The 23,233-nt window shown below is 39.6% G+C and overlaps 1 protein-coding gene across 1 annotated transcript in view; it reads left to right on the plus strand.

The window, feature by feature from the left end:
• LOC118925052 (transcription initiation factor TFIID subunit 1-like) overlaps positions 1–23,233 on the plus strand; it is a gene marked incomplete at its 3' end in the record, with an annotated part of 89,490 nt that overhangs the window by 38,283 nt on the left and 27,974 nt on the right. The window contains 8 exon segments of the mRNA XM_057496750.1: positions 392–592; positions 9,623–9,803; positions 9,805–9,834; positions 10,305–10,470; positions 11,815–12,026; positions 14,627–14,735; positions 21,329–21,427; positions 21,725–21,932. Coding sequence (XP_057352733.1) covers positions 392–592; positions 9,623–9,803; positions 9,805–9,834; positions 10,305–10,470; positions 11,815–12,026; positions 14,627–14,735; positions 21,329–21,427; positions 21,725–21,932 — 1,206 coding nt within the window.

Below are 23,233 nucleotides of genomic sequence, written 5' to 3' on the forward strand. Positions count from 1 at the left end.
AGGTTTTGAATGGCAAGTGGTGCTAGGTTTGAGCTCTGGGTTCCATGGCAACTTTTATACAGTGGTGATAGGGGACAGGAAGTTGTATGTTCTCTGAAGGCTTACTGTTGAGAGGATGGTAATGCCCTAATTCAGAATGACCAATAATATATTGATGTGTTTCTCAGGGTCTCTCCAGGAATTCTGAAAGAGTTGTGCTATTTCGTATTTCAAACTTGCCTTGTTCTCTAAATGTCTAGGAAAACTTGTAAAGCTTTTCCGTTAAGGGCCCCATATCTTAGTGGATTTTGGGTCTTGTTTTTAAGGCTGACTTCCCAATTTCCTACTGTAGCCTCAAACTGTTTCTTCAGCTCTTTGTAAACTTTTGTATTTCCCCTTGTGTTAATTTAAGATTGTTTTTTTTCTCTTTTTAGGGTTTTGTCATCAAATGAAGTCTTATCAACTGACACAGATAGCAGCTCAGCTGAAGGCAGTGACTTTGAAGAAATGGGAAAGAACATCGAGAACATGTTGCAGAATAAGAAAACCAGTTCTCAGCTATCACGTGAACGGGAGGAGCAGGAGCGGAAGGAACTACAGAGGATGTTATTGGGTGAGGGTAGTGGCTTCACAGACAGACGAGAAAGATTAAAAAGTATAAATAACTGCAAACTAATCACTGAGGCAATGCTGGAGGCAGCAGATGTAGGGATGAGTGTAGAAAGATGACCTGTAGATGAGGTAAGAAAGATGACTGCAAACTGGACTCTAGGTTGTGGGGCATAGATGGAGGAGATGCTATCAGTCCACTGCTGTCTCTGCATCAGGCCTGGCCAAGCCAGGCTGTCAGTGCTGTCCATCAAGTGAGCTTTCTGGGCATTCTTCGTAAAGGGTAAGAGTTTTTAATACAGAATCTGAATGAATTTGGGGGTTGGTTCTTGAACCCTCTGCAATCAGTATGTCAAATTCTGTGCAAATGTGCCTTTTCTGAGATCATCCATGGCTTTCAGACGATTTTCAGAAGAGTCTGAGCCCCTAAAAAGAGCTAAAAAACCACCAGCCAAAAATTGCAGAAGTTGAGCGTGAAGGGTGATAGTGGCCTGAAGTGGTGTGGGATATATATGGACTTTGGAAATGAAAAGAGGAAAAAAAAACAAGCTGACTTTGAGATTTCTCTCTGGGCTTGCTAGGAAGATGGTGGTACCATTGATTAAAGTAGCAAATTTCAAAGAAAGAAGCAGGTTTAACACGGGGAGGTGTGGAGTTTGAGGTCCCCATGCCACTACCTAGTGTAGATGGCAAGCAGGCAACTGAAAAGTTGGATGTAGATACAGAGAGAGAATAAAGGCTGAAGATGAAGGTTTACATAACTGTTCTCACTCATAGTAGTCTTTTCCTTTGTTTCCTCCTCTTTGTAAAAGCTTTGTGTAATTTTGTTGTTTTGACTACATTATAAAGATGTAATAAAGCCTCTTCACCAGTGTGGTCCTGGATCAGCTGTATCTACATCACATGGGAGCTTGTTAGAAATGCAGAAATCTCAGGGCTCACCACAAACCTACTGATTAGATTCTGTGTTTTAACAAGATCCTCAGGTGATTCCCACTCATTCATAATTAAAGTTTGAGACGGATACTCTGGACTTGTTTCTGTGGTGCATGGGTACTTTTTTTTTTTATTAAGGTATCCTTGATATACAATCTTATGCTCAGGTTTCACATGAGCAACATTGTGGCTACTACATTCCCCTCATTAAGTCCCCACCACATGTCCCATTACAGTCACTGTCCATCAGCATAGTAAGATGCTATAGAGTAATTACTTGCCATCTTTGTGCTATATACTTCCTTCCCCGTGCCCCCCACTACATTCGGTGCACTAATCATAATGCCCCTTAATCCTCTTACACTCCCTTCGCACCGACACTCCCCAGTCCCTTTCTCTTTGGTAACTGTTAGTCCATTGCTGTTTTGTTCCTTTTTGCTTTGTTGTTATATTCCACAGGTGAATGAAATCATTTGGTACTTGTCTTCAGCTGGCTTATATCACTGAGCATATACCCTATAGGTCTGTCCATGATGCAAATGGTAGGATTTGTTTTCTTCTTATGGCTAAATAATATTCCATTGTGTATATGAACCACACCTTCTTTATCCATTTATCTACTGATGAGCACTTAGGTTGCTTCCATAGGTTGGCTATTGTATGTTATATTGTGCTGTGATAAACATCAGGGAGCAAAGGCCTTTTTTATTTTTTATTTTGGTATAATTAATCTACAATTACATGAGGAACTTTATGTTTACTAGACTCCTTCCATCACCAAATACCCCCACATACCCCATTACAGACACTGTCCATCAGCATAGTAAGATGGTGTAGAATCACTACTTGTCTTCTCTGTGTTGTACAGCCCTCCCCATTTCTGCCCTCCCACATTATACATGCTAATCATAATGCCCCCATTCTTTTCCCCACCCCTTATCCCTCCCTTCCCACTCATCCTCCCCAGTCCCTTTCCGTTTGGGAACTGTTAGTCTGTTCTTGGTTTCTGTGAGTCTGCTGCTGTTTTGCTCCTTCAGATTTTTTCTTTGTTCTTATACTCCACATATGAGTGAAATCATCTGATACTTGTCTTTCTCCACCTGGCTTATTTCACTGAGCATAATACTCTCTAGCTCCATCCATGTTGTTGCAAATGATAGGTTTGTTTTCTTATGGCTGAATAATATTCCATTGTGTATATGTACCACATCTTGTTTATCCATTCATCTACTGATGGACACTTAGGTTGCTTCCATTTCTTGGCTATTGTAAATAGTACTGCGATAAACATACGGATGCATCTGTCTTTTTCAAACTGTGCTGTGGCATTCTTAAGGTAAATTCCTAGTAGTGGAATTCTTGGGTCAAATGGTATTTCTATTTTGAGTTTTTGATTAACCTCCATACTGCTTTCCACAATGGTTGAACTAATTTACATTCCCACCAGCAGTGTAGGAGGGTTCCCCTTTCTCTAAAACCTCGCCAACATTTTTTGTTGTTTGTCTTTTGGATGGTAGCCATCCTTACTGGTGTGAGGTGATACCTCATTGTGGTTTTAATTTGTATTTCTCTGATGACTAGGGAAGTGGAGCATCTTTTCATGTGTCCGTTGGCCATCTGAAATTCTTCTTTGGAGAACTGACTGTTCGGCTCCCCTGCCCATTTTTTAATTGGATTATTAGCTGTTTGTTTGTTGAGGTGCGTGAGCTCTTTATATATTTTGGATGTCAACCCTTTATCGGACCTGTCATTTATGAATATATTCTCCCATACTGTAGGATGACTTTTTGTTCTATTGGTCGTGTCCTTTGCTGTACAGAAGCTTTTCAGCTTGATATAGTCCCACTTGTTCATTTTTGCTTTTGTTTCCCTTACCTGGGAGATATGTTCATGAAGAAGTCGCTCATGTTTATGTCCCTGAGATTTTTGCCTATGTTTTCTTCTAAGAGTTTTATGGTCTCATGACTTACATTCAGGTCTTTGATCCATTGTGAATTTACTTTTGTGTATGGGGTTAGACATTGGTCCAGTTTCATTCTCTTACATGTAGCTGTCCAATTTTGCCAACACCAGCTGTTGAAGAGGCTGTCATTTCCCCATTGTATGTCCATGGCTCCTTTATCGTATATTAATTGACCATATATTTTTGGGTTGATATCTGGACTCTGTATTCTGTTCCATTGGATTGTGGGTCTGTTCTTGTACCAGTACCAAATTGTCTTAATTACTGTGGCTTTGTAGTAGAGCTTGAAGTTGGAAAGCGAGATTTCCCCTTGCTTTATTCTTCCTTCTCAGCATTGCTTTGCCTATACTGGGTCTTTTGTGGTTCCATATGAATTTTAAAACTATTTGTTCCAGTTCGTTGAAGAATGCTGTTGGTATTTTGATAGGGATTGCATTGAATCTGTAGATGGCTTTAAGCAGGATGGCCAATTTAGCAATATTAATTCCTAGCCAAGGGCATGGGATGAGTTTCCATTTGTTAGTGTTCTCTTTAATTTCTCTTAAGAGTGTCTTGTAGTTTTCAGGGTATAGGTCTTTCACTTCCTTGTTTAGGTTTATTCCTAGGAATTTTATTCCTTTTTTGATGCAATTGTGAGTGGAAATGTTTTCCTGATTTCTCTTTCTGCTAGTTCATCATTAGCATGTAGGAAAGCAACAGATTTCTGTGTATTAATTTTGTATCCTGCAACTTTGCTGAATTCTGATATTAGTTCTAGTAGTTTTGGAGTGGAATCTTTAGGGTTTTTATGTACAAAATCATGTCATCTGCCAATAGTGACAGTTTGACTTCTTCTTTGCCAGTCTGAATGCCTTGTATTTCTTTGTTTTGTCTGATTACCATGGCTAGGACCTCCCGTACTATGTTGAATAACAGTGGGGAGACTGGGCATCCCTGTCTTGTTCCCGATCTCAGAGGAAAAGCTTTCAGCTTCTCGCTGTTTTGAGTATGATGTTGTCTGTGGGTTTGTCATATATGGCCTTTATTATGTTGAGGTACTTTTCCTCTATACCCATTTTTTGGAGAGCTTTTAATCATGAATGGACGTTGAATTTTGTCAAATGCTTTTTCAGTGTCTATGGAGATGATCATGTGGTTTTTGTCCTTTTTGTTGATGTGGTGGATGATGTTGATGGATTTTTGAATGTTGTACTATACTGGATTCCCAGAGATAAATACCACTTGACTATGGTGTATGATCCTTGTGATGTATTTTTGAATTTGGTTTGCTAATATTTTGTTGAGAATTTTTGCATCTATGTTCATCAGAGATATTGGCTTGTAGTTTTCTTTTTCTGTGGGGTGTTTGCCTGGTTTTAGTATTAGAGTGATGCTGGCTTCATAGAATGTTTGAAAGTATTCCCTCCTCTTCTGTTTTTAGGAAAACATTAAGGAGAATGGGTATTATATCTTCTCTATATGTCTAATTCAACAGTGAATCCATCTGGCCCAGGAGTTTGGTTCTTGGGTAGTGTTTTGATGGCTGATTCAATTTTGTTGCTGGTAATCAGTCTGTTTAGATTTTCTGTTTCTTCCTTGGTTAACCTTGGAAGGTTGTATTTTTCTAGGAAGTTGTCCATTTCTTCTAGGTTTTCCAGCTTGTTAGCATATAGATTTTCATAGTATTCTCTCATGATTCTTTGTATTTCTGTGGGGTCCGTCATGATTTTTTCTTTCTCATTTCTGATTCTGTTGATGTGTGCAGTTTCTCTTTTTCTCTTAGTTAGTCTGGCTGGGGGGTTATCCATTTTGTTTACTTTCTCAGAGAACCAGCACTTGGTTTCATTGAGTCTTTTCTATTGTTTAATTCTTTCCATTTTATTTTTTCTCTGATCTTTATTATGTCCCTCCTTCTGCTGACTTTGGGCCTCATTTGTTCTTCCTTTTCCAGTTTCAATAATTGTGACTTTAGACTCTTCATTTGGGATTGTTCTTCCTTCCTTAAATGGGACTGGATTGCTATATACTTTCCTCTTAGCTTTCCTGCATCCCACAGAAGTTCGGGCTTTGTGCTGTTGTCATTTGTCTCCATATATTGCTGGATCTCTGTTTTAATTTGCTCATTGATTCATTGATTATTTAAGAGCATGTTGTTAAGCCTCCCTGTGATTGTGAGCCTTTTTGTTTTCTTTGTACAATTTATTTCTAGTTTTATACCTTTGTGGTCTGAGAAACTGGTTTGTACAATTTCAATCTTTTTTGAATATACCGAGGCTTCTTTTGTGGCCTAGTATGTGGTCTATTCTGGAAAATGTTCCATGAGCACTTGAGATGAATGTCTGTTCTGCTGCTTTTGGGCGTAGATTTCTGTCAAAGTCTGTTAGGTCCAACGGTTCTAATGTGTTGTTCAGTGCCTCTCTCTCCTTACTTATTTTCTTCCTGGTTCATCTCTCTTCAGAGTGAGTGGAGTGCTGTAAGTCTCCTAGAATGAATGCATTGCATTCTATTTCCCTCTAATTCTGTTAGTATTTCTTTCACATATGTATGTGCTCCTGTTTTCGGTGCATAGATATTTTTAATGCCTTTATCTTCTTGTTGGATTGACCCCTTTATCATTATGTAATGCCCTTCTTTTTCTCTTGTGACTTTCTTTGTTTTGAAGTCTATTTTGCCTGCTACAAGTACTGCATCTCCCGCTTTTTTCTCCCTATTAGTTGCATGAAATATCTTTTTCCATCCCTTCACTTTTAGTCTGTGTATATCTTTGGCTTTAAAGTGAGTCTCTTTTATGCAGCATGTAGATGGGTCTTGTTTTTTAATCCATTCTGTGATTCTGTGTCCTTTGATTGGTACATTCAGTCCATTTACATTTAGGGCGATTATCGATAGGTATGTGCTTATTGCTATTGCAGGCTTCAGATTCATGGTTACCAAAGGTTCAAGGATAACTTCCTTAAGAGTCTTAACTCACTTAATATGCTATTAGAAACACAATCTAAAGGTCCTTTTTTTTCCCTCCTCCTTTGTCTTCCTCCTCCATTCTTTATATATTAGGTATCATATTTGGTACTCTTTGGCTATCCATTGAATGACTTTGGATGTAGTTCAGTTAATTTTGCATTTGTTTAGTACTTAACTGTTCTACTTTCTTTACTGTGGTTTTATTACCTCTGGTAACAACTATTAAACCTTAGGAACACTGCCATCTGTAGCAGTCCATCCAAAATACACTGTAGAGATTGTTTGTGGGAGGTAAATTCTCTCAGCGTTTGCTTTTCTGGAAATTGTTTAATCCCTCCTTCAAATTTAAATGATAATTTTGCTGGATAAAGTATTCTTGGTTTGAGGCCGTTCTGCTTCATTGCATTAAATATATCATGCCACTCCCTTCTGGCCTGTACGGTTTCTGCTGAGAACTCTGATGATAGCTTGATGGGCCTTCCTTTGTATGTGATCTTATTTCTCTGTATGGCTGCTATTAATAGTCTGTCCTTTTCCTTGATCTTTGACATTTTAATTACTCTATGTCTTGGTGTTGTCTTCCTTGGGTCCCTTGTGCTGGGAGATCTGTGCACCTCCATGGCCTGAGAGACTATGTCCTTACCCAGATTGGGGAAGTTTTCAGCAATTATCTCCTCAAGACAGTTTCTATCCCTTTTTCTCTCTCTTCTTCTTCTTGTACCCCTATAAGGCAAATATTGTTCCGTTTGGATTGGTCACACAGTTGTCTCTATATTCTTTCATTCTTAGGGATCCCTTTTTCTCTCTGTGCCTCAGCTTCTTTGTATTCCTCTTTTCTAGTTTCTATTTCATTTATCGTCTCCTCCACCGTATCTAAACTGCTTTTAATAGCTTCCACTGTGGTCATCAACGATTGCATCTCCCACCAGAATTCATTCCTGAGATCTTGAATATTTTTCTGTACCTCCATGAGCACGTTAATGATTTTTATTTTGCTCTCTGTTTCAGGAAGATTCATAAGGTCGATGTCATTTAAATCTTTCTCAGGTGTTGTCTTTATAATTTTACTTGGAACCAGGTTCCTTTGGCGTTTCATATTTGTATATGGTGCTCTCTAGTACCCAGAAGCTCTGTTGTTTGGAGCTGCTCAGCCCCTGAAGCAATGTCAGGGGTTGCAGGGGAATGATATTGGTGCCTGGGGGGAGGAAAGAGCTTTTTCCTGCTTCCCAGCTGCTATGCCTGTCTCCACTGCCTGAACCAGTGGGCCGAGTACACAGGTGAAAGTGTCTATGCTTTGCGTCTGTAGTTGATGTAAACAGATCTCCCTCTGTCTGGCCTAACGCCAGAGTTGGGTTTGCCAGTTTGCAAGTCAGGTGGGGCTGGCTGGAAGAAAGGCGCACTTGGGTGCGTACCACCGAGGGGGTCCTTGGTGGTGCGTAGCCAGCCAGGAAGCTGGAGCACCTAAAGACTGAAAGCTCCCAACCTGCTGGGCAGAGTGCACCCAGACAATTTTGTCTACTTTCCTTTCTCCTGAGCAGTAAGCTCTGTGCAATCCTTGCCCCTTCAGCAGCCCTCTTGCCAAGGGTTTCCTTGTTAGGAAGCTTCTCAGACTGCCCACCTTTCTTTTGTCACCAAGCAGCTGGGTAAGGATCCCTACTTTCCACAAGCGGCTGGAACCTCAGTCTCTCCAGGAATTCTGCCGGTCTTAGCTTTCCAACCTCCTAATTGTGGGAGTACCCTGCAAGCACCATAAAATGTAGGTTTGTGCTCCCAAAGTAGGTCTCTGGAGTTAGGTCTTCAGCAGTCCCAGGCCTTCATTCCCTCTCTGCTCCATTTCTCTTCCTCCTGCTGGTGAGGTGGGGTGTTGTAAGGGCCTTGGTCCCGCTGGGCCACAGTTTTGGTACATTATCCTGTTCCGGGAGGTCTGCTCTTTTCTCCAGTTGTATGCAGTCTGGTGTAGTCCTGTGTCCTATTGGTCTTTCAGGATTTCTTGTATTTATTATATGCGGCTTTAGGAGGAAACCCCTGTCTCACCTCTCACACTGCCATCTTTAATCCTCCTTCCTGAAGTTCTTCTTTGGGGAAGTGTCAGTTCAGATCCTTTGCCCATTTTTTAATTGGGTTAGTTGCTTTTTGTGTGTTAAGGCGGGTGGGTTCTTTATATATTTTGGATGTTAACTCCTTTTCTCATACGTCATTTATGAATATATTCTCCCATACTGTAGGATGCCTTTTTGTTCTACTCATGGTGTCCTTTGCTGTACAGAAGCTTTTTAGTTTGAAGTACTCCTACTTCTTCTTTTTTGCTTTTGTTTCCCTTGCCTGAGGAGATGTGTTCATAAAAAAGTTACTCATGTTTATATTCAAGAGAGTTTTGCTTATGTTTTTATCTAAGTTTTATGGTTTCATGACTTCATTCAGATCTTTGATCCATTCAGGTTTACTTTTGTGTATGGAGTTAGACAGTAATCCAGTTTCATTCTTTTAGATATGGCTGTCCAGTTTTGCCAGCACCATCTGTTGAAGAGGCTGTCATTTCCCTATTGTATGCCCATGGCTCCTTTATCGTATATTAATTGGCCATATATGTGTGGGTTTATATCTGGGCTCTCTGTTCTCGTCTATTGATCTATGGCTCTGTTCTTATGCCAGTAGCAGATTGTCTTGATGACTTTGGCTTTGTAGTAGAGCTTGAAGTTGGGAAGCGTAATCCCCCCTGCTTTATTCTTCCTTCTAAGGATTACTTTGGATATTTGGTTTCTTTTGCGATTCCATATGAATTTTAGAGCTATTTGGTCCAGTTCATTGAAAAATGCTGTCAGTATTTTGATAGGGATTTCATTGAATCTGGGTACTTTTCTTACGATGATCATCAGCTGTTTCCTGCTTTGACTTTTCTCTTGTGCTATTCAGAGGAATGAGATTATACCTCTTGCTGCTCTGTCCCCTATAACAACATGTAGTTTTTGGAGAACTTTTCAGATTTTGTACTTATAAAAACAGGAACATTGATGGTGGTAAAGTGAAGTCATGAAAAGACGAATCAGTGTATTTGGGGGGCTGGTGGTGACTTTGGTTCTTTCTGTAGAGCCATGGTTTTGTGGCATGTAGAGCTTCAGTGTCTCTACCCAATCCCAAGAAAATGGCTCTTTGAGTCATAGGGGTAGTTTGTCGAAATCTATTTCTGCCTTGCAGCAGCAGGCTCAGCAGCAGCAGGAAACAATCACAGAGACAATGACACAGCTTCTGTGACTAGCCTGAACTCTTCTGCCACTGGCCGTTGTCTTAAGATTTATTGCACATTTCGAGATGAAGAAGAGAGAGAGTATGTTCACTGTGAGACAGTTAAAAAGGCAGCTGTCATCGATGCCTGTGTGTATACAGAACACAAAAGATGAGGAATTCATGTGAGTTTAATTCACCACTGTGGTGTGGTAAGGAGAATGAGAAGAATGGTGGGGAATTGGGGTAAGGGTGGGTGCTTGAGTTTTAGAAACTGTTTTCTGAACCGTTTTCCCTAGAAATCTATTAACTGGGAGCAGTCTTGTGTTCATTTACATCTTTGGGTTTGAAGCCAAAGATCACAGGGAGAACTCCAAATGTGCCACCAAAAAGGCATGCTTTCAGTTCCCCCTGGGTCCTTCGCATTTTAGTTGGTTGGTTGTTAAAAATATTAGGGTTTACTCACAACTTCTCATTCTGGGAGAGAGGCCTCTGTGCCTGCGCAAGGCTGATGATTAAGGGAAATGCGAATGCCAGGTAGTCACTTGTTTTTCCGTCTGGATGGATTACTTTAGTTTTGAGATGTTCAGCTAATAGAATTGTCTTGTTGGTTAAAGTGCTCATGGTTCTGTGATATTTTTCTCTTTGTTATTAGTCGAAAATTTGCCCTTTTTGATGAGCAGCATCGAGAAAAGATGCGAAAACAACGGCGCAGGATTCAAGAGCAGCTGAGGCGGCTTAAGAGGAACCAGGAAAAGGAGAAGCTTAAGGGCCCTCCTGAGAAGAAGCGCAAAAAAATGAAGCCGCGTCCTGACCTAAAAGTAAGTATGATGTGTGTGGGCATGATCATAAAGAAGAAAGCAAACCTTTCCCTTTAGCTTCTCGTATCCTCCCTTACTGGGAACGAGGGCAGTGTCATGGAAAGCTAGTTTCAAATGATGTGGCTGCTTGGGTGTTAACAGTACTGGTGTGACTGATACTGATAACACCAATTTGGTGCCCTTGGGGGTAATTTTGTACTTTGTCTGTTGGAAGAATTTTCTAGGAGTCGAGGTAGGTTCGGTAGATTTTTTTTACATGCACATTCATGTACTTAGATACATATTTACACACACACGTATCTTATTTTTAAATTGTACAAATTAACAGAAGCAACAGAGAAAAACACAATACGGGTTGCTTTGCAAAACCCAGATAGGAATGCAGATGGTACTGTACAATGTAGCTGTAATATGACTCATAAAATGAGGCAACTATGGTACAATGGAAAGAGCCATGGACTTGGAAACAAGATCTGGACTCAGGTTCTGGTTCTACCATTTGATAGCTCTGTGACCGTAACCACTTCAAGCCTATTTTCTATAAAATGACACCTGTCCCACAGTGTTGTTGTATTAAGTGACCTAATGCATGGGAAGCACTTTATAAACTGTAAAATTCTTGACAGATATAAACTGCTGTTATGTGTACTGAGGTCATTAGTATTTTAGTGTTTCTTTCTTGTAGGTGATATGATATAAACGTGACACAGTACTGACCTCATTTTTTCTTATTAAGGTATTATTGATATATGAAGGTTTCACTTGAAAAACAATCTGGTTACTACATTCACCCATATTGAGTCTCCCCCATACCCCATTGCAGTCACTGTCCATCAGTGTATTAAGATGCCACAGAGTCACTGCTTGTCTTCTCTGTGCTACACTGAGTACCGACCTCATTTTATAGATGAAACTGAGGTCAGTTTCAAAACTGAGATGGAGACTTGGTATTACTGAGCCTTTTCCTTTCGGCTCACAATATACCCATGCCAGCTGCCTATGCGGCTGCATGCAGCCTTGGGCCAGCCTTGGGCTTCCAGCAGCCTTTCTCCTGCACGTTTGACATTATCAGTGTTTACAGCTTAAACTGGGAGTGAAAATCCTCTCCCTTTTCTTCCTTACCTGATTTATAAAGAAATGATCGGTCTCTGTATTTCATTTTATTTTTAATGTATCAGTTCCATACATGCACTTTTGTCTAGTGCTTTATGTTGAAAGGCCTATAACAATTCTATTAGAAAAAAGTTCTGAACCTGCCTTTGTTTCTCTCCTGGCTCGCATATATTTTTTAACACTAGCATGCAGCCTACTTACTCCTGTCATGTTGATACTTTTCTTTTGCAGCAGAAATGTGGGGCTTGTGGTGCCATTGGGCACAGGAGGACAAACAAATTCTTCCCCCTCTATTATCAAACAAATGCCCCACCTTCCAACCCTGTTGCCGTGACTGAGGAGCAGGAGAAGGAGTTGGAAAAGACAGTCATTCATAATGATAATGAAGAACTTATCAAGGTTGAAGGGACCAAGATTGTTTTGGGGAAACAGCTAATTGAGAGGTAAGGGAAAGCAGATCTGTTGGAGGCTGATGATATTGATGGGTGGCAGGGGTGGATGTGATGTGTTTTCTGCAGTTAACATTGATGGATTTTCCTCAGTAATTGTTGCCAGTAACGAAAACTAGTCTTTTGTCATGAAGCACTCAGGTTCCACTAATTACCGTTGGATGTGCTACCGAACTTTCCTGAGTCTCAGTTTCCTTATTTACAAAAGAGTTCTACCCATACCAGGGTACCTATGAAGATAAACTGAGAGGGACTATATAGAACATGTAGAACAGTGCCTGGCATATAATAGATGCTCTTCCTATTCTACTTGCCAGCACTGGTAATATTCTTAAGGTCCCTAACCACAGTATTCTGATAGTGAACCATCCAAATAGATCAAGGAGACATAAACAATGCTTGTATGTACCTGTCTCTTGCCCTCAGAGAATTTGATATTGATAATCAAGTGGAGAAGTTTTTAATGAAAAAAGATTTTCCCCCTAACTTTATAGTTTGAAATTGGAAACCTACAGAAAGTTGGAAGAAGAATACAGTATACTAGTCCTCTAAACTCACCAACTGTTAAAACTTGTCACATTTGCTTCATCTTAAATCTAAACCGTTTTTTTCCTGAACCATTTGGAAGTAAGTTGCTGGCATCATGACATTTTAGTCATGAACTCTTTCACACACATCTTCTAATAAGGACATTCCATGATACTGTTATTACAGCTAAGAAAATGAACACTGATTAAGTCATATCTGATATTCAGTATTCAGATTTTCCTGGTTGTCTCAATGCTCTATTGCATATCCTCTCTTCCCCTCTGCACGATCCAATCCCAGTTCAAACATTAAGCGTTTTGAGTGTCTCAATCTAGAACTGTCCTCTGCACCTGTTTTGTTTTTCATGTCATGTCTTTGGCGAGGTTAGTGCACAGGTGATATTATGTACTTACTACACCACATCAGGAAGCACATTATGTCAGGTTTTCTCATGATTTTTGATCTTGTTAAAGTGATCCCTCAGATCCCTCTGTAATAAATATGTGTTTTTCCCTTTGTAATTAATAAGAGGGTGAATAATCTGTTCCCAAACAATCTTTCTCTTAGTAGGTTTAGCATTGATGATCATTGCTTAACTCAATTGTTATGTTAGGAGTTGCAAAACAGTGGTTTTTATATGTAGCGTTCTTCCCGCGTTAACTGGCATGCTCTAAAGAAGAGCTTTCCCTCCCTTTTGTTTGAGTATTACTATGGATTCTGAAATTCTTTCCTTTGTAAGCTTAATGTCTTGTAACTCATTAACATCATTATTAATTTTGATGTTCATACTGTCTTAAACTTGACCTCTTCCAGGTAGATCCTTTGTCCTTTTGAAATGACCCTATAAATCTTTGAGAACTTCTTGTCTTTCTGACACAAGATGTTCTAGGCTGTCGTGAAATTTCCCTGTCCAAGACCTAGAGTCAGCCAGTTTTCCAAGGAGCCGTGGTTCCTTTTATTAGGGAATGGTATTTAGAAAACCAAGATCTAGATGTTAGGTATGCTCATTGCCACTAAGATATCATTGCTTCTAGGCTCTTAGTAGACAGAACTAGGAAGTGTACATATATCTGTAAATCACAACTTCATTATGATACCTCTAATTCAGATTGTATCTATGGATTCTTCTTCATCTTCCCCCATCCCATATTTGTATCCTTCCTGTCATTCCCAACATCAACATATTTATTCATTTTCTCTATTCTTAATATAGTTTGAGAATTACAATACTAATACCTCTAATAACAACAAATATATGAAGTAGATTCATGGTGTTTTCTGTAGTTTGTTGTCCTTGGACTGTATGTCACTGAAGTTGTGCAGTCAGGGTATGATACTCAAAATGTATTCGAATCCTTTTTTGTGTGTAATTTCTTTATGAATTTGATATAGTTATATTCATTTGTTTTTTTATTGAGGTAAAATTGGTATATGACATCATATAAGTTTCAGGTGTACAACATTCTAACTTGATATTTATATCATGATCACCACCATAAGTCTCGTTCCCATCTATCACCATACAGTTTGTTCCTGTTTCTATTAAGTTGTGGGATCTTTTTTCCATCCTTGTTGATTTATGTTTTTGGTATCTGTAACAGTCATGTTTTGCAGCACATTAGAAAAGGAGAATGTAGTATCTTGATCCCATACAATGGAAGGGAAGAAGGTGGGTTTTTAATGACTGAGGGAAAACAAACTTCTTTTTCTTTTCAAACCACTTTTTAATACCATTCATGTTTCCATTCTGAGTAACTTAAGTTTCCTAAGACTTTAACCCTAAAAATGTTGGAGCTGGAAGGATTCCTGGAATTCCTTTAGCGTAGTTCCCTTATCTTCCAAAAAGGAAAGTGAGGTGAAGTTACAGCTTGCCTAGTTCTTTATTAATTTGGAGATCCTATAAGGCCTTGGCTGATCTGAGCCTTAGAATACAGATGTCTAGCTTTTGGTTTGACTTTTTCCCCCCAGGCTTTTGCTCTGGTACTTTGGACATTTTCATTGTAGTTGCTTTTTTCCTGGCAACTAGAAATAGGGACCGCACACTGTGAAAGTGTTATTGATTGCAGTGCAGATGAAGTTCGCAGAAAATCTCTGGTTCTCAAGTTCCCTAAACAGCAATTTCCTCCAAAGAAGAAACGGCGAGTTGGAACCACTGTTCACTGTGACTATTTGAATGTCAGTATTTGTATTGCTTCTTTAGGACCAGATGGGGTTCGTATTGATTCCCCCTACCCTCTAAGCCATGGCCGTGGCACATCCTTAGATTCTCCTTTTGGCTTTGCCCTGAAAACTATGTGTAGTGTTTGTTACAAGATTTTCAAACTATATTTATCTAGCTAGAAAGCATTGGGTTTTTCAAATATGAAGAAACATTCCGGGATGATGGTGCTCAAGATGGCAGCATGAGTAGAGCGGTGGAAATATCCTCCCGAAACCATATATATTTTGAAAATATAGCAAATACAACTATTCCTAAAAGAGAGTCCAGAAGATACAGTACAACAGCCAGGTTACATCTTCATCTGTGAGAGCTCAGCATCTCATGAAAAGGGTAAGATTCAAAGCCGTGACCTGGCAGGATCTGAGCCCTCCCACCACCCCAGCTCACTGGTAGGAGGAAAAGAATCAGTGGGGAGGGAGTGGAAGCACAGGGCTGCTAAATAACCAGCCCTAGTAATCTGCACCAGGAGCACAGACACACATTGCATGGTGTACTGGATATTAGAGAAACGGAAAAGTAAAGTCCGAGACCGAGTCTGCGAGCGGGTCCCCACAGCCGGCTCTCCTGGGACAAAAGAAAAGCAGGTGCTTTAAAAGTCCTAAAGAGACAGTGGTTTAACAGGTAGACAAAATCGTCCCAGCACATGCATCCAAGCAGACTGGGAATCTTAAGGAACGTCAGACACCCTAATCCACTGGGTGGCAATGTGGTTCCAAAGCCCCTCATGGCAATAAGCAGGGTGCCGTTCGTTCCCCTCCACCGGCACTGCAAGGAAGTGGCTGCAGACCAGCTGGGAAGCAGCCCCGCCCACAGAAATGACACAGAGTCTTCTGCCAGCGTGCAGCTAACCAGGCCAGACACCGAGGCTTTGCGCCAGAGACAGAGGAAGCTGGCGCAAAGTCCAGAAGGGATGAAGGGGTGCCTTTCTCGTAGGAGAACATGCCATGCGCCTGCAACCCCTGGCAGTGCCCTGGACTATCCCGAGGGCCTCACTATGCATGGCAGCTCAGGGTATTAACCCAGAGATGGCTCCCTGTGTGTGGTTAACTGGCACAGGCAACTGAGAAGGGCAAGGTGACCAGCAAGCAGGAAGGGACTTTGTTCTCCTAGCTGACACATGTGCCACTTGCCAGTGATCACTTCTCTTGCCATGAAAAGCCAAAAGAACCTGGTCCAGTCCAAAATCACTCAAACATTGCCAGAGAGAGGGCCTGGCAAGAAAGATATAACCAATCTTCCTGGAAAAGAACTAAAAACAAAAGTCATAACCATGCAGATGGAGCTGCAGAGAAATATGCAAGAGCTAAGTGATGAAGTCTGGAGGGAGATAATACAAACGAAACAATAAAAAGAAGGATGTAAAGAGGAGACTGGATGAGGTGCAAGAGACTGTTAATGGACTAGAAATCAGAGAACATGAATACAGAAAAGCTGAGCCAGAGAAAGATAAAAGGATCTTTAGGAATGAAAGAATGTTAAGAGAACTGTGTGACCAATCCAAATGTAATAATATTCGCATTTTAGAGGTACCAGAGAAGAAGAGAGAGAAAAAGGGATAGAAAGTGGCTTTGAAGAAGTAGTTGTAGTTGCTGAAAAATTCCCGAAGCCGGGGAAGAAAATAGTCTCTCAGACCACGGAAGCCCACAGATCTCCCAATTCAAGGGACCCAAGGAGAACAACACCAAGACATATAATAATTAAAATGGCAAAGATCAAATACAAGGACAGAGTATTAAAGGCAGCCAGAGAGAGAAAAAAAGGTCACCTACAAAGGAAAACCCATCAGGCTATCATCAGACTTCTCAACAGAAACCTTACAGGCCAGAAGAGAATGGCATGATATATTTAACACAATAAAACAGAAGGGCCTTGAACCAAGAATACTGTATCCAGCATGATTATCATTAAAATTTGATGGAGGGATTAAACAATTTCCAGACAAGCAAAAGTTGAGGGAATTTGCCTCCCACAGACCACCTCTACAGGATATTTTAAAGAGACTGCTCTAGATGGAAGTACTCCTAACGCTAAATACATGTCACCAGAGAAAATAAAATCACAGCAAAGAAAGCAGACCAACCAAATACAAACAAAAGGCAAAAAATAAATCAGCTATATACAAAAGCAGTCAAGGAAAACACAAAGGAGCACCAAATAAAACACTTAACATATAAAGAGTGGAGGAGAAAGAATAAGAAGGGTGAGAAATAAAGAATCATCAGAATGTGTTTATAATATTGCAATTGAGTTAAATTGAGCTGGTTAGATAGTAAAGAAACTATCCTTGAACAATTGGTAAGCATGAATCCAAAGCCTGCAATGACAATAAGTACATATCTATCGATAATCACCCTAAATGTAAATGGACTGAATGCACCAATCAAAAGACACAGAGTAATAGAATGGAATAAAAGAGCAAGACCCATGTATATGCTGCCTACAAGAGACTCACCTCAAACCCAAAGACATACACAGACTAAAAGTGAAGGGATGGAAAAAGGTATTTCATGCAAACAATAGGGAGAAAAAAGCAGGTGTTGCAGTACTTGCATCAGACAAAATAGACTTCAAAACAAATAAAGTCACAAGAGAAAAAGAAAGACATTACATAATGATAAAGGGGGCAGTTCAACAGGAGGATGTAACCATTATAAATATATATGCACCCAACACAGGAGCACTGACATATATGAAACAAATACTAACAGAACTAAAGAAGGAAATAGAATGCAATGCATTCATTTTAGGAGACTTCAACAAACCACTAGCTCCAAAGGACAGATCAACCAGACAGAAAATAAGTAAGGACACAGAGACTCTGAACAACACACTAGAACAGATGGAACTAACAGACATCTACAGAACTCTACACCCAAAAGCAGCAGGGGAATACACGTTCTTCTCAAGTGCACATGGAACATTTTCCAGAATAGACCACATACAAGGCCATAAAAAGAGCCTCAGTAAATTCAGAAAGATCGAAATTCTACCAACCAACTTCTCAGATCACAAAGGTATAAGACCAGAAGTAAATTGTACAAAAAGGCTCACAAACACATGGATACTTAACAATGTGCTCCTTAATAATCGATGGATCAATGACCAAATTAAAACAGACATCAAGCAATATATGGAGACAGATGAAAACAACAGCACAATGCCCAGAATTCTGTGGGATGCAGTGAAGGCAGTTCTAAGAGGAAAGTATATAGCAATCCAGGCCTATTTAAAGAAGGAAGAACAACCCCAATTGAATAGTCTAAAGTCACAAATATTGAAAGTGGAAAAAGAAGAACAAATGAGGCCCATAGTCAACAGAAGGAGGGATATGATAAAGAGTAGAGCAGAAATAAATAAAATTGAGAAAAATAAAACAGTAGAAAGAATCAGTGGAAACAAGAGCTGGTTCTTTGAGAAAATGAACAAAGTAGATAAACCCCTAGCCAGATTTATTAAGAGTAAAAGAGAATCTACACACATAAACAGAATCAGAAATGAGAAAGGAAAAATCATGATGTACCCCACAGAAATACAAAGAATTATTAGAGAATTGTATGAAAACCCATATGCCAACAAGCTGGAAAACCTAGAAGAAATGGACAACTTCCTAGAAAAATACAACCTTCCAAGAGTGACCCAGAAAGAAACAGAAAATCTAAACAGACCAATTACCAGCAATGAAATTGAATCGGTAATTTAAAAAGTACACAAGAACAAAAGCTCCAGGCCAGATGGATTCACTGCTGAATTTTATCAGGCTTTTAGAGAAGACGTAATACCCATTCTCCTTAAAGTTTTCAAAAAAATAGAAAAGGAGGTAATACTGCAAAGCTCATGTTATGAAACCGGCATCACTCTAATACCAAAACCAGTCAAACACCCCACAAAAAAAGAAAATTACGGACCAATATCCCTAATGAACATAGATGCAAAAATACTCAACAAAATATTAGCAAACCAAATTCAAAAATACATCAAGAGGATCATACACCATGATCAAGCGGGATTCATCTGAGGGATGCAAGGATGGTACAACATTCGAAAAGCCATCAACATCATCCACCACATCATTTTGAAGGACAAAATCCACCACACCATTTTGAAGGACAAAAAGCACACAATCATCTGCATAGATGCCGAAAAAGCATTTGACAATTTTCAACATCCATTCATGAAAGAAGCTCTCAACAAAATGTGTATAGAGGGCAAATACGTCAACATAATAAAGGCCATATATGACAAAAACTCAGCCAACATTGTACTTAACCATGAGAAGCTGAAAGCTTTTCATGTAAGATTGGCAACAAGACAGCGATGCCCACTCTCCCCACTGTTAGTCAACATAGTACTAGATGTCCTAGTCCCAGCAATCAGACAAAACAAATAAAGCACATCCAGATTGTTAAGGAAGAAGTTAAACTGTCACTATTTGCAGATGACATGATATCGTACATCAAACACCCTAAGGACTCCACTCCAAAACTACTAGATGTAATACATGAATTCAGAAAATTTGCGGAATGCAAAATTAATATACAGCAATCTGTTGCTTTCCTATACACTAATGATGAGCTAGCCAAAAGAGAAATCAGAAAAACATTTCCTTTCACAACTGCATCAAAAAGAATAAAACCGCAAGGAAAAAACCTAACCAAGTGAAATATCTATGCCCTATACCCTGAAAACTACAAAATACTCGTAAGAGAAATTAAAGAGGACACTAACAAATGGAAACTCATCCCATGCTCTTGGTTAGGAAGAATTAATATTGTCAAAATGGCCATCCTGCCTAAAGCAATCTACAGATTCAATGCATTCCCTATCAAAATACCAACAGCATTCTTCAATGAACTTGAACAAAGTTTTAAAATTAACATGGAACCACAAAAGACCCCGAATGCCAAAGCAGTCCTGAGAAGGAAGAATAAAGTAGAGGGGATTTCACTTCCCAACCTCAATCTCTTCTACAAAGCCACAATGATGCAGACGATTTGGTACTGGCCCAAGAACAGACCCATAGACCAGTGGAACAGAAGAGAGAATCCGGATATTAACCCAAAAATATATGGTCAATTAAAATACGCTAAAGGAGCTACGGACATACAATGGGGAAATGACAGCCTCTTCAACAGCTGGTGTTGGCAAAACTAGACAGCTACATGTAAGAGAATGAAACTGGATCATTGTCTAACCCCATACACAAAAGTAAATTCGAAATGGATCAAAAACCTGAATGTAAGTCATGAAATCATAAAACTCTTAGAAAATAACATAGGCAAAAATCTCTTGGACATAAACATGAGCAACTTCTTCATGAACATATCTCCCGGGCAAGGGAAACAAAAGCGAAAATGAACAAGTGGGACTTTATCAAGCTGAGAAACTTATGTACAGCAAAGGAAACCATCAATAGAACAAAAAGGTATCCTACAGTATGGGAGAATATATTCATAAATGACATATCCACTAAAGGATTGACATAAAAAATATATAAAGAGCTCACATACTTCAACAAACAGAAAGCAAATAATCCAATTAGAAAATGGTCAGAGGAGCTGAACAATCAGTTCTCCAGGAAAGAAATTGAGATGGCCAAGAGGCACATGAAAAGATGCTCCACATCGCTAATCATCAGAGAAATGAAAATTAAAACCACAATGACATTTCTCCTCACACCAGTTAGGATAGCCACCATCCAAAAGATAAACAACAACAAATGTTGGCGAGTATATGGAGAAAGGGTAACCCTCCCTCCAACACTGCTGGTGGGAATGTAAATTAGTTTCCATTGTGGAAAGTAGTATGGATAGTCCTCAAAAAACTCAAAATAGAAATACCATTTGACCCTGGAATTCCACTCCTAGGAATTTACCCTAAGAATGCATCAGCACAATTTGAAAAAGACAGATGCACCCCTATGTTTATCACAGCACTATTTACAATAGCCAAGAAATGGAAGCAACCTAAGTGTCCATCAGTATATGAGTGCATAAAGAAGATGTGGTACATATACACAATGGAATATTATTGAGCCTTAAGAGGAAAATAAATCCTTACCGTTTGCAATAACATGGATGGAGCTAAAGGGGATTGGAGCTACAGGGTATTACGCTCAGTGAAATAAGCCAGGTGGAGAAAGACATATCAAATGACTTCCCTCATCTGTGGAGTACAAGAACAAAGAAAAAACTGAAGGAACAAAACAGCATCAGAGTCACAGAACCGAAGAATGGAGTAACAGTTATCAAAGAGAAAGGGATTGGGGACGATGGTTGGGAAAGGAGGGATATGAGAAAAAAGGGGCATTATGATAGGCACACATAATGTAGGGGCAGCTCATGAGGAAGGCAGTACAACACAGAGATGACAAATAGTGATTCTATAGCATCTTGATATGCTGATGGACAGTGACTGTAGTGGGGTATGTAGTGGGGACTTGATGATGGCGGTAGTGTAGTAACCATAATGTTGCTCATGTAATTGTACATTAATGATACCAAAATTAAAAATTAAAAAAGTAGCATTCTTATTTCTTGTTTCTCTGTAGAGACCTCCTAAGTCCATTCACCGGCGCCAGACAGACCCCATGGTGACATTGTCCTCCATCTTGGAGTGTATCATCAGTGACATGAGAGAGCTTCCAAATGTGAGTTCATTGCATACATATCTACAGTAGGGATGGCAGGGCCCTTTCTTCTGTGTATGATTACAGGTACAGGGCAGTAGATAGAGTCATAGCTGCCTGGACCTCGTAATTTTTCAGTATACACTTGTTTCATTTTTTTCTTTAACAGTTCAGTTAAAGAGGAAGTCAGACCTGTTCCATCTAGAAAGAGTCCTTTGAGAGTTGATAGCCACTTAGACAGGTAAAATGTGAGTTTTCAGGAATTGGCTCTGGCAAGTGTTCTTTGCTCATTAATGGTGCTGGATTTTGTTTGCACAGACATACCCTTTCCACACTCCAGTCAATGGAAAGGTTGTGAAGGACTACTACAAAATTATCACTCGACCAATGGACTTACAAACACTCCGTGAAAATGTGCGTAGACACCTCTACCCATCTCGGAAAGAGTTCAGAGACCATTTGGAACTAATTGTAAAAAACAGTGCAACCTACAATGGTAAGAATCACCCAATCCTTGACTACAAAGGTCACCTTTCAGATCCTTATTTATCCTTTAATAGTCCTAAATTCAGACTAGCTTGGACACTGAAAGGACACACAATGTATTGAGGCTTTTTGGGGTTATGAAAATCATGCATACATGTTTTAGTCATTTAATAAATACTGCTTTTTTTTTAGAAGAGAATAATAAATAGCTAACATTTATTTAACATTTTCTAAGTGCCATGCACTGTGTTAAGCACTTTATATCTATTTACTTACATACTGTAATTCTCAGGACAAGCCTGAGATTTTTGTTTTATTAAGGGGTCATTGATAAACTCTCTTCTGAAGGTTTCACATGAAAAACAATGTGGCTATCACTACATTTACGCGTCTCATCAAGTCCTCCCTCACACCCCGTTGAAGTCACAAATAGTGCTGCTGCTTATTCCCACTTTCTAATGCACCCTCTGTATAATTTGGAGTGTGTCTGTTGAAATGAAAGAATTTCATGGTGAGTAGTGGGGGAAGAAGTGGGCCTAAGTAAGCAGAAGGGAGAGAGAGACTCTGTGTGGATGGAACCTGTTCAGAAACTGCGCTTGTGACCATATTTTCTGTATGTGAATCTTTGATTTGATCTACAAATCTTTTAACATAGGGGCAGTTATATGTCCACTTTGCTCAAAAGCTGGAAAGGCAAGGAGGAAGAAATCTGTTTTCTGAGTCTTAAAAGAGGGTAAACAATATAGCTTCTGCATGCAAAGGATAAAATTTCCTAGTTTCTAGTTGTGTCCTTGACCATAGGTTCATGTATAAATGTAGGGATTAAGAGTACAACCAGAGTATGAATAATGGCTCTGCCACTTATTAATTGAGTTACCTCAGACAAGTTATTTAATCTCCTCAGTTTTCTCATCTGTACAACTGGGACAGTAGTAGTACCTAGATTTGAAGACCTTTCACAAGCAGGCCTAACCCATTTATCTAGTCTCATCACCTGTGACTGGATCCCACAACTACTGTAGACTCCTGCCACACTCAACACATACTTCACTAAATATACTATGCTATTTCTTCATGTCTTTGTACAGTCTTTGCTCTTGGAGTGCCCTTTCTTCCCTTTCAGTGGTAAATTTCCATTCATACTTCCAGACCAGTTCATATCAGCTCTTCATGAAGAGTCACTCAAATTGCCTAAAGTATCCATTTTTTTGTCCTTTTGCTCTCCAGCACAATTAAATCTATGTTTTTAGGTCCTGTTATATCTAATTATTTATATGTCTGATTCTCCCACCACTTTGTGTCCTCCTAGAGAGACCATGTCTTACTCATCTTTGTATTCCC

The sequence above is a fragment of the Manis pentadactyla genome, unplaced genomic scaffold (genome assembly GCF_030020395.1).
Source record: "Manis pentadactyla isolate mManPen7 unplaced genomic scaffold, mManPen7.hap1 scaffold_382, whole genome shotgun sequence".
NCBI classification, from domain to species: domain Eukaryota; kingdom Metazoa; phylum Chordata; class Mammalia; order Pholidota; family Manidae; genus Manis; species Manis pentadactyla.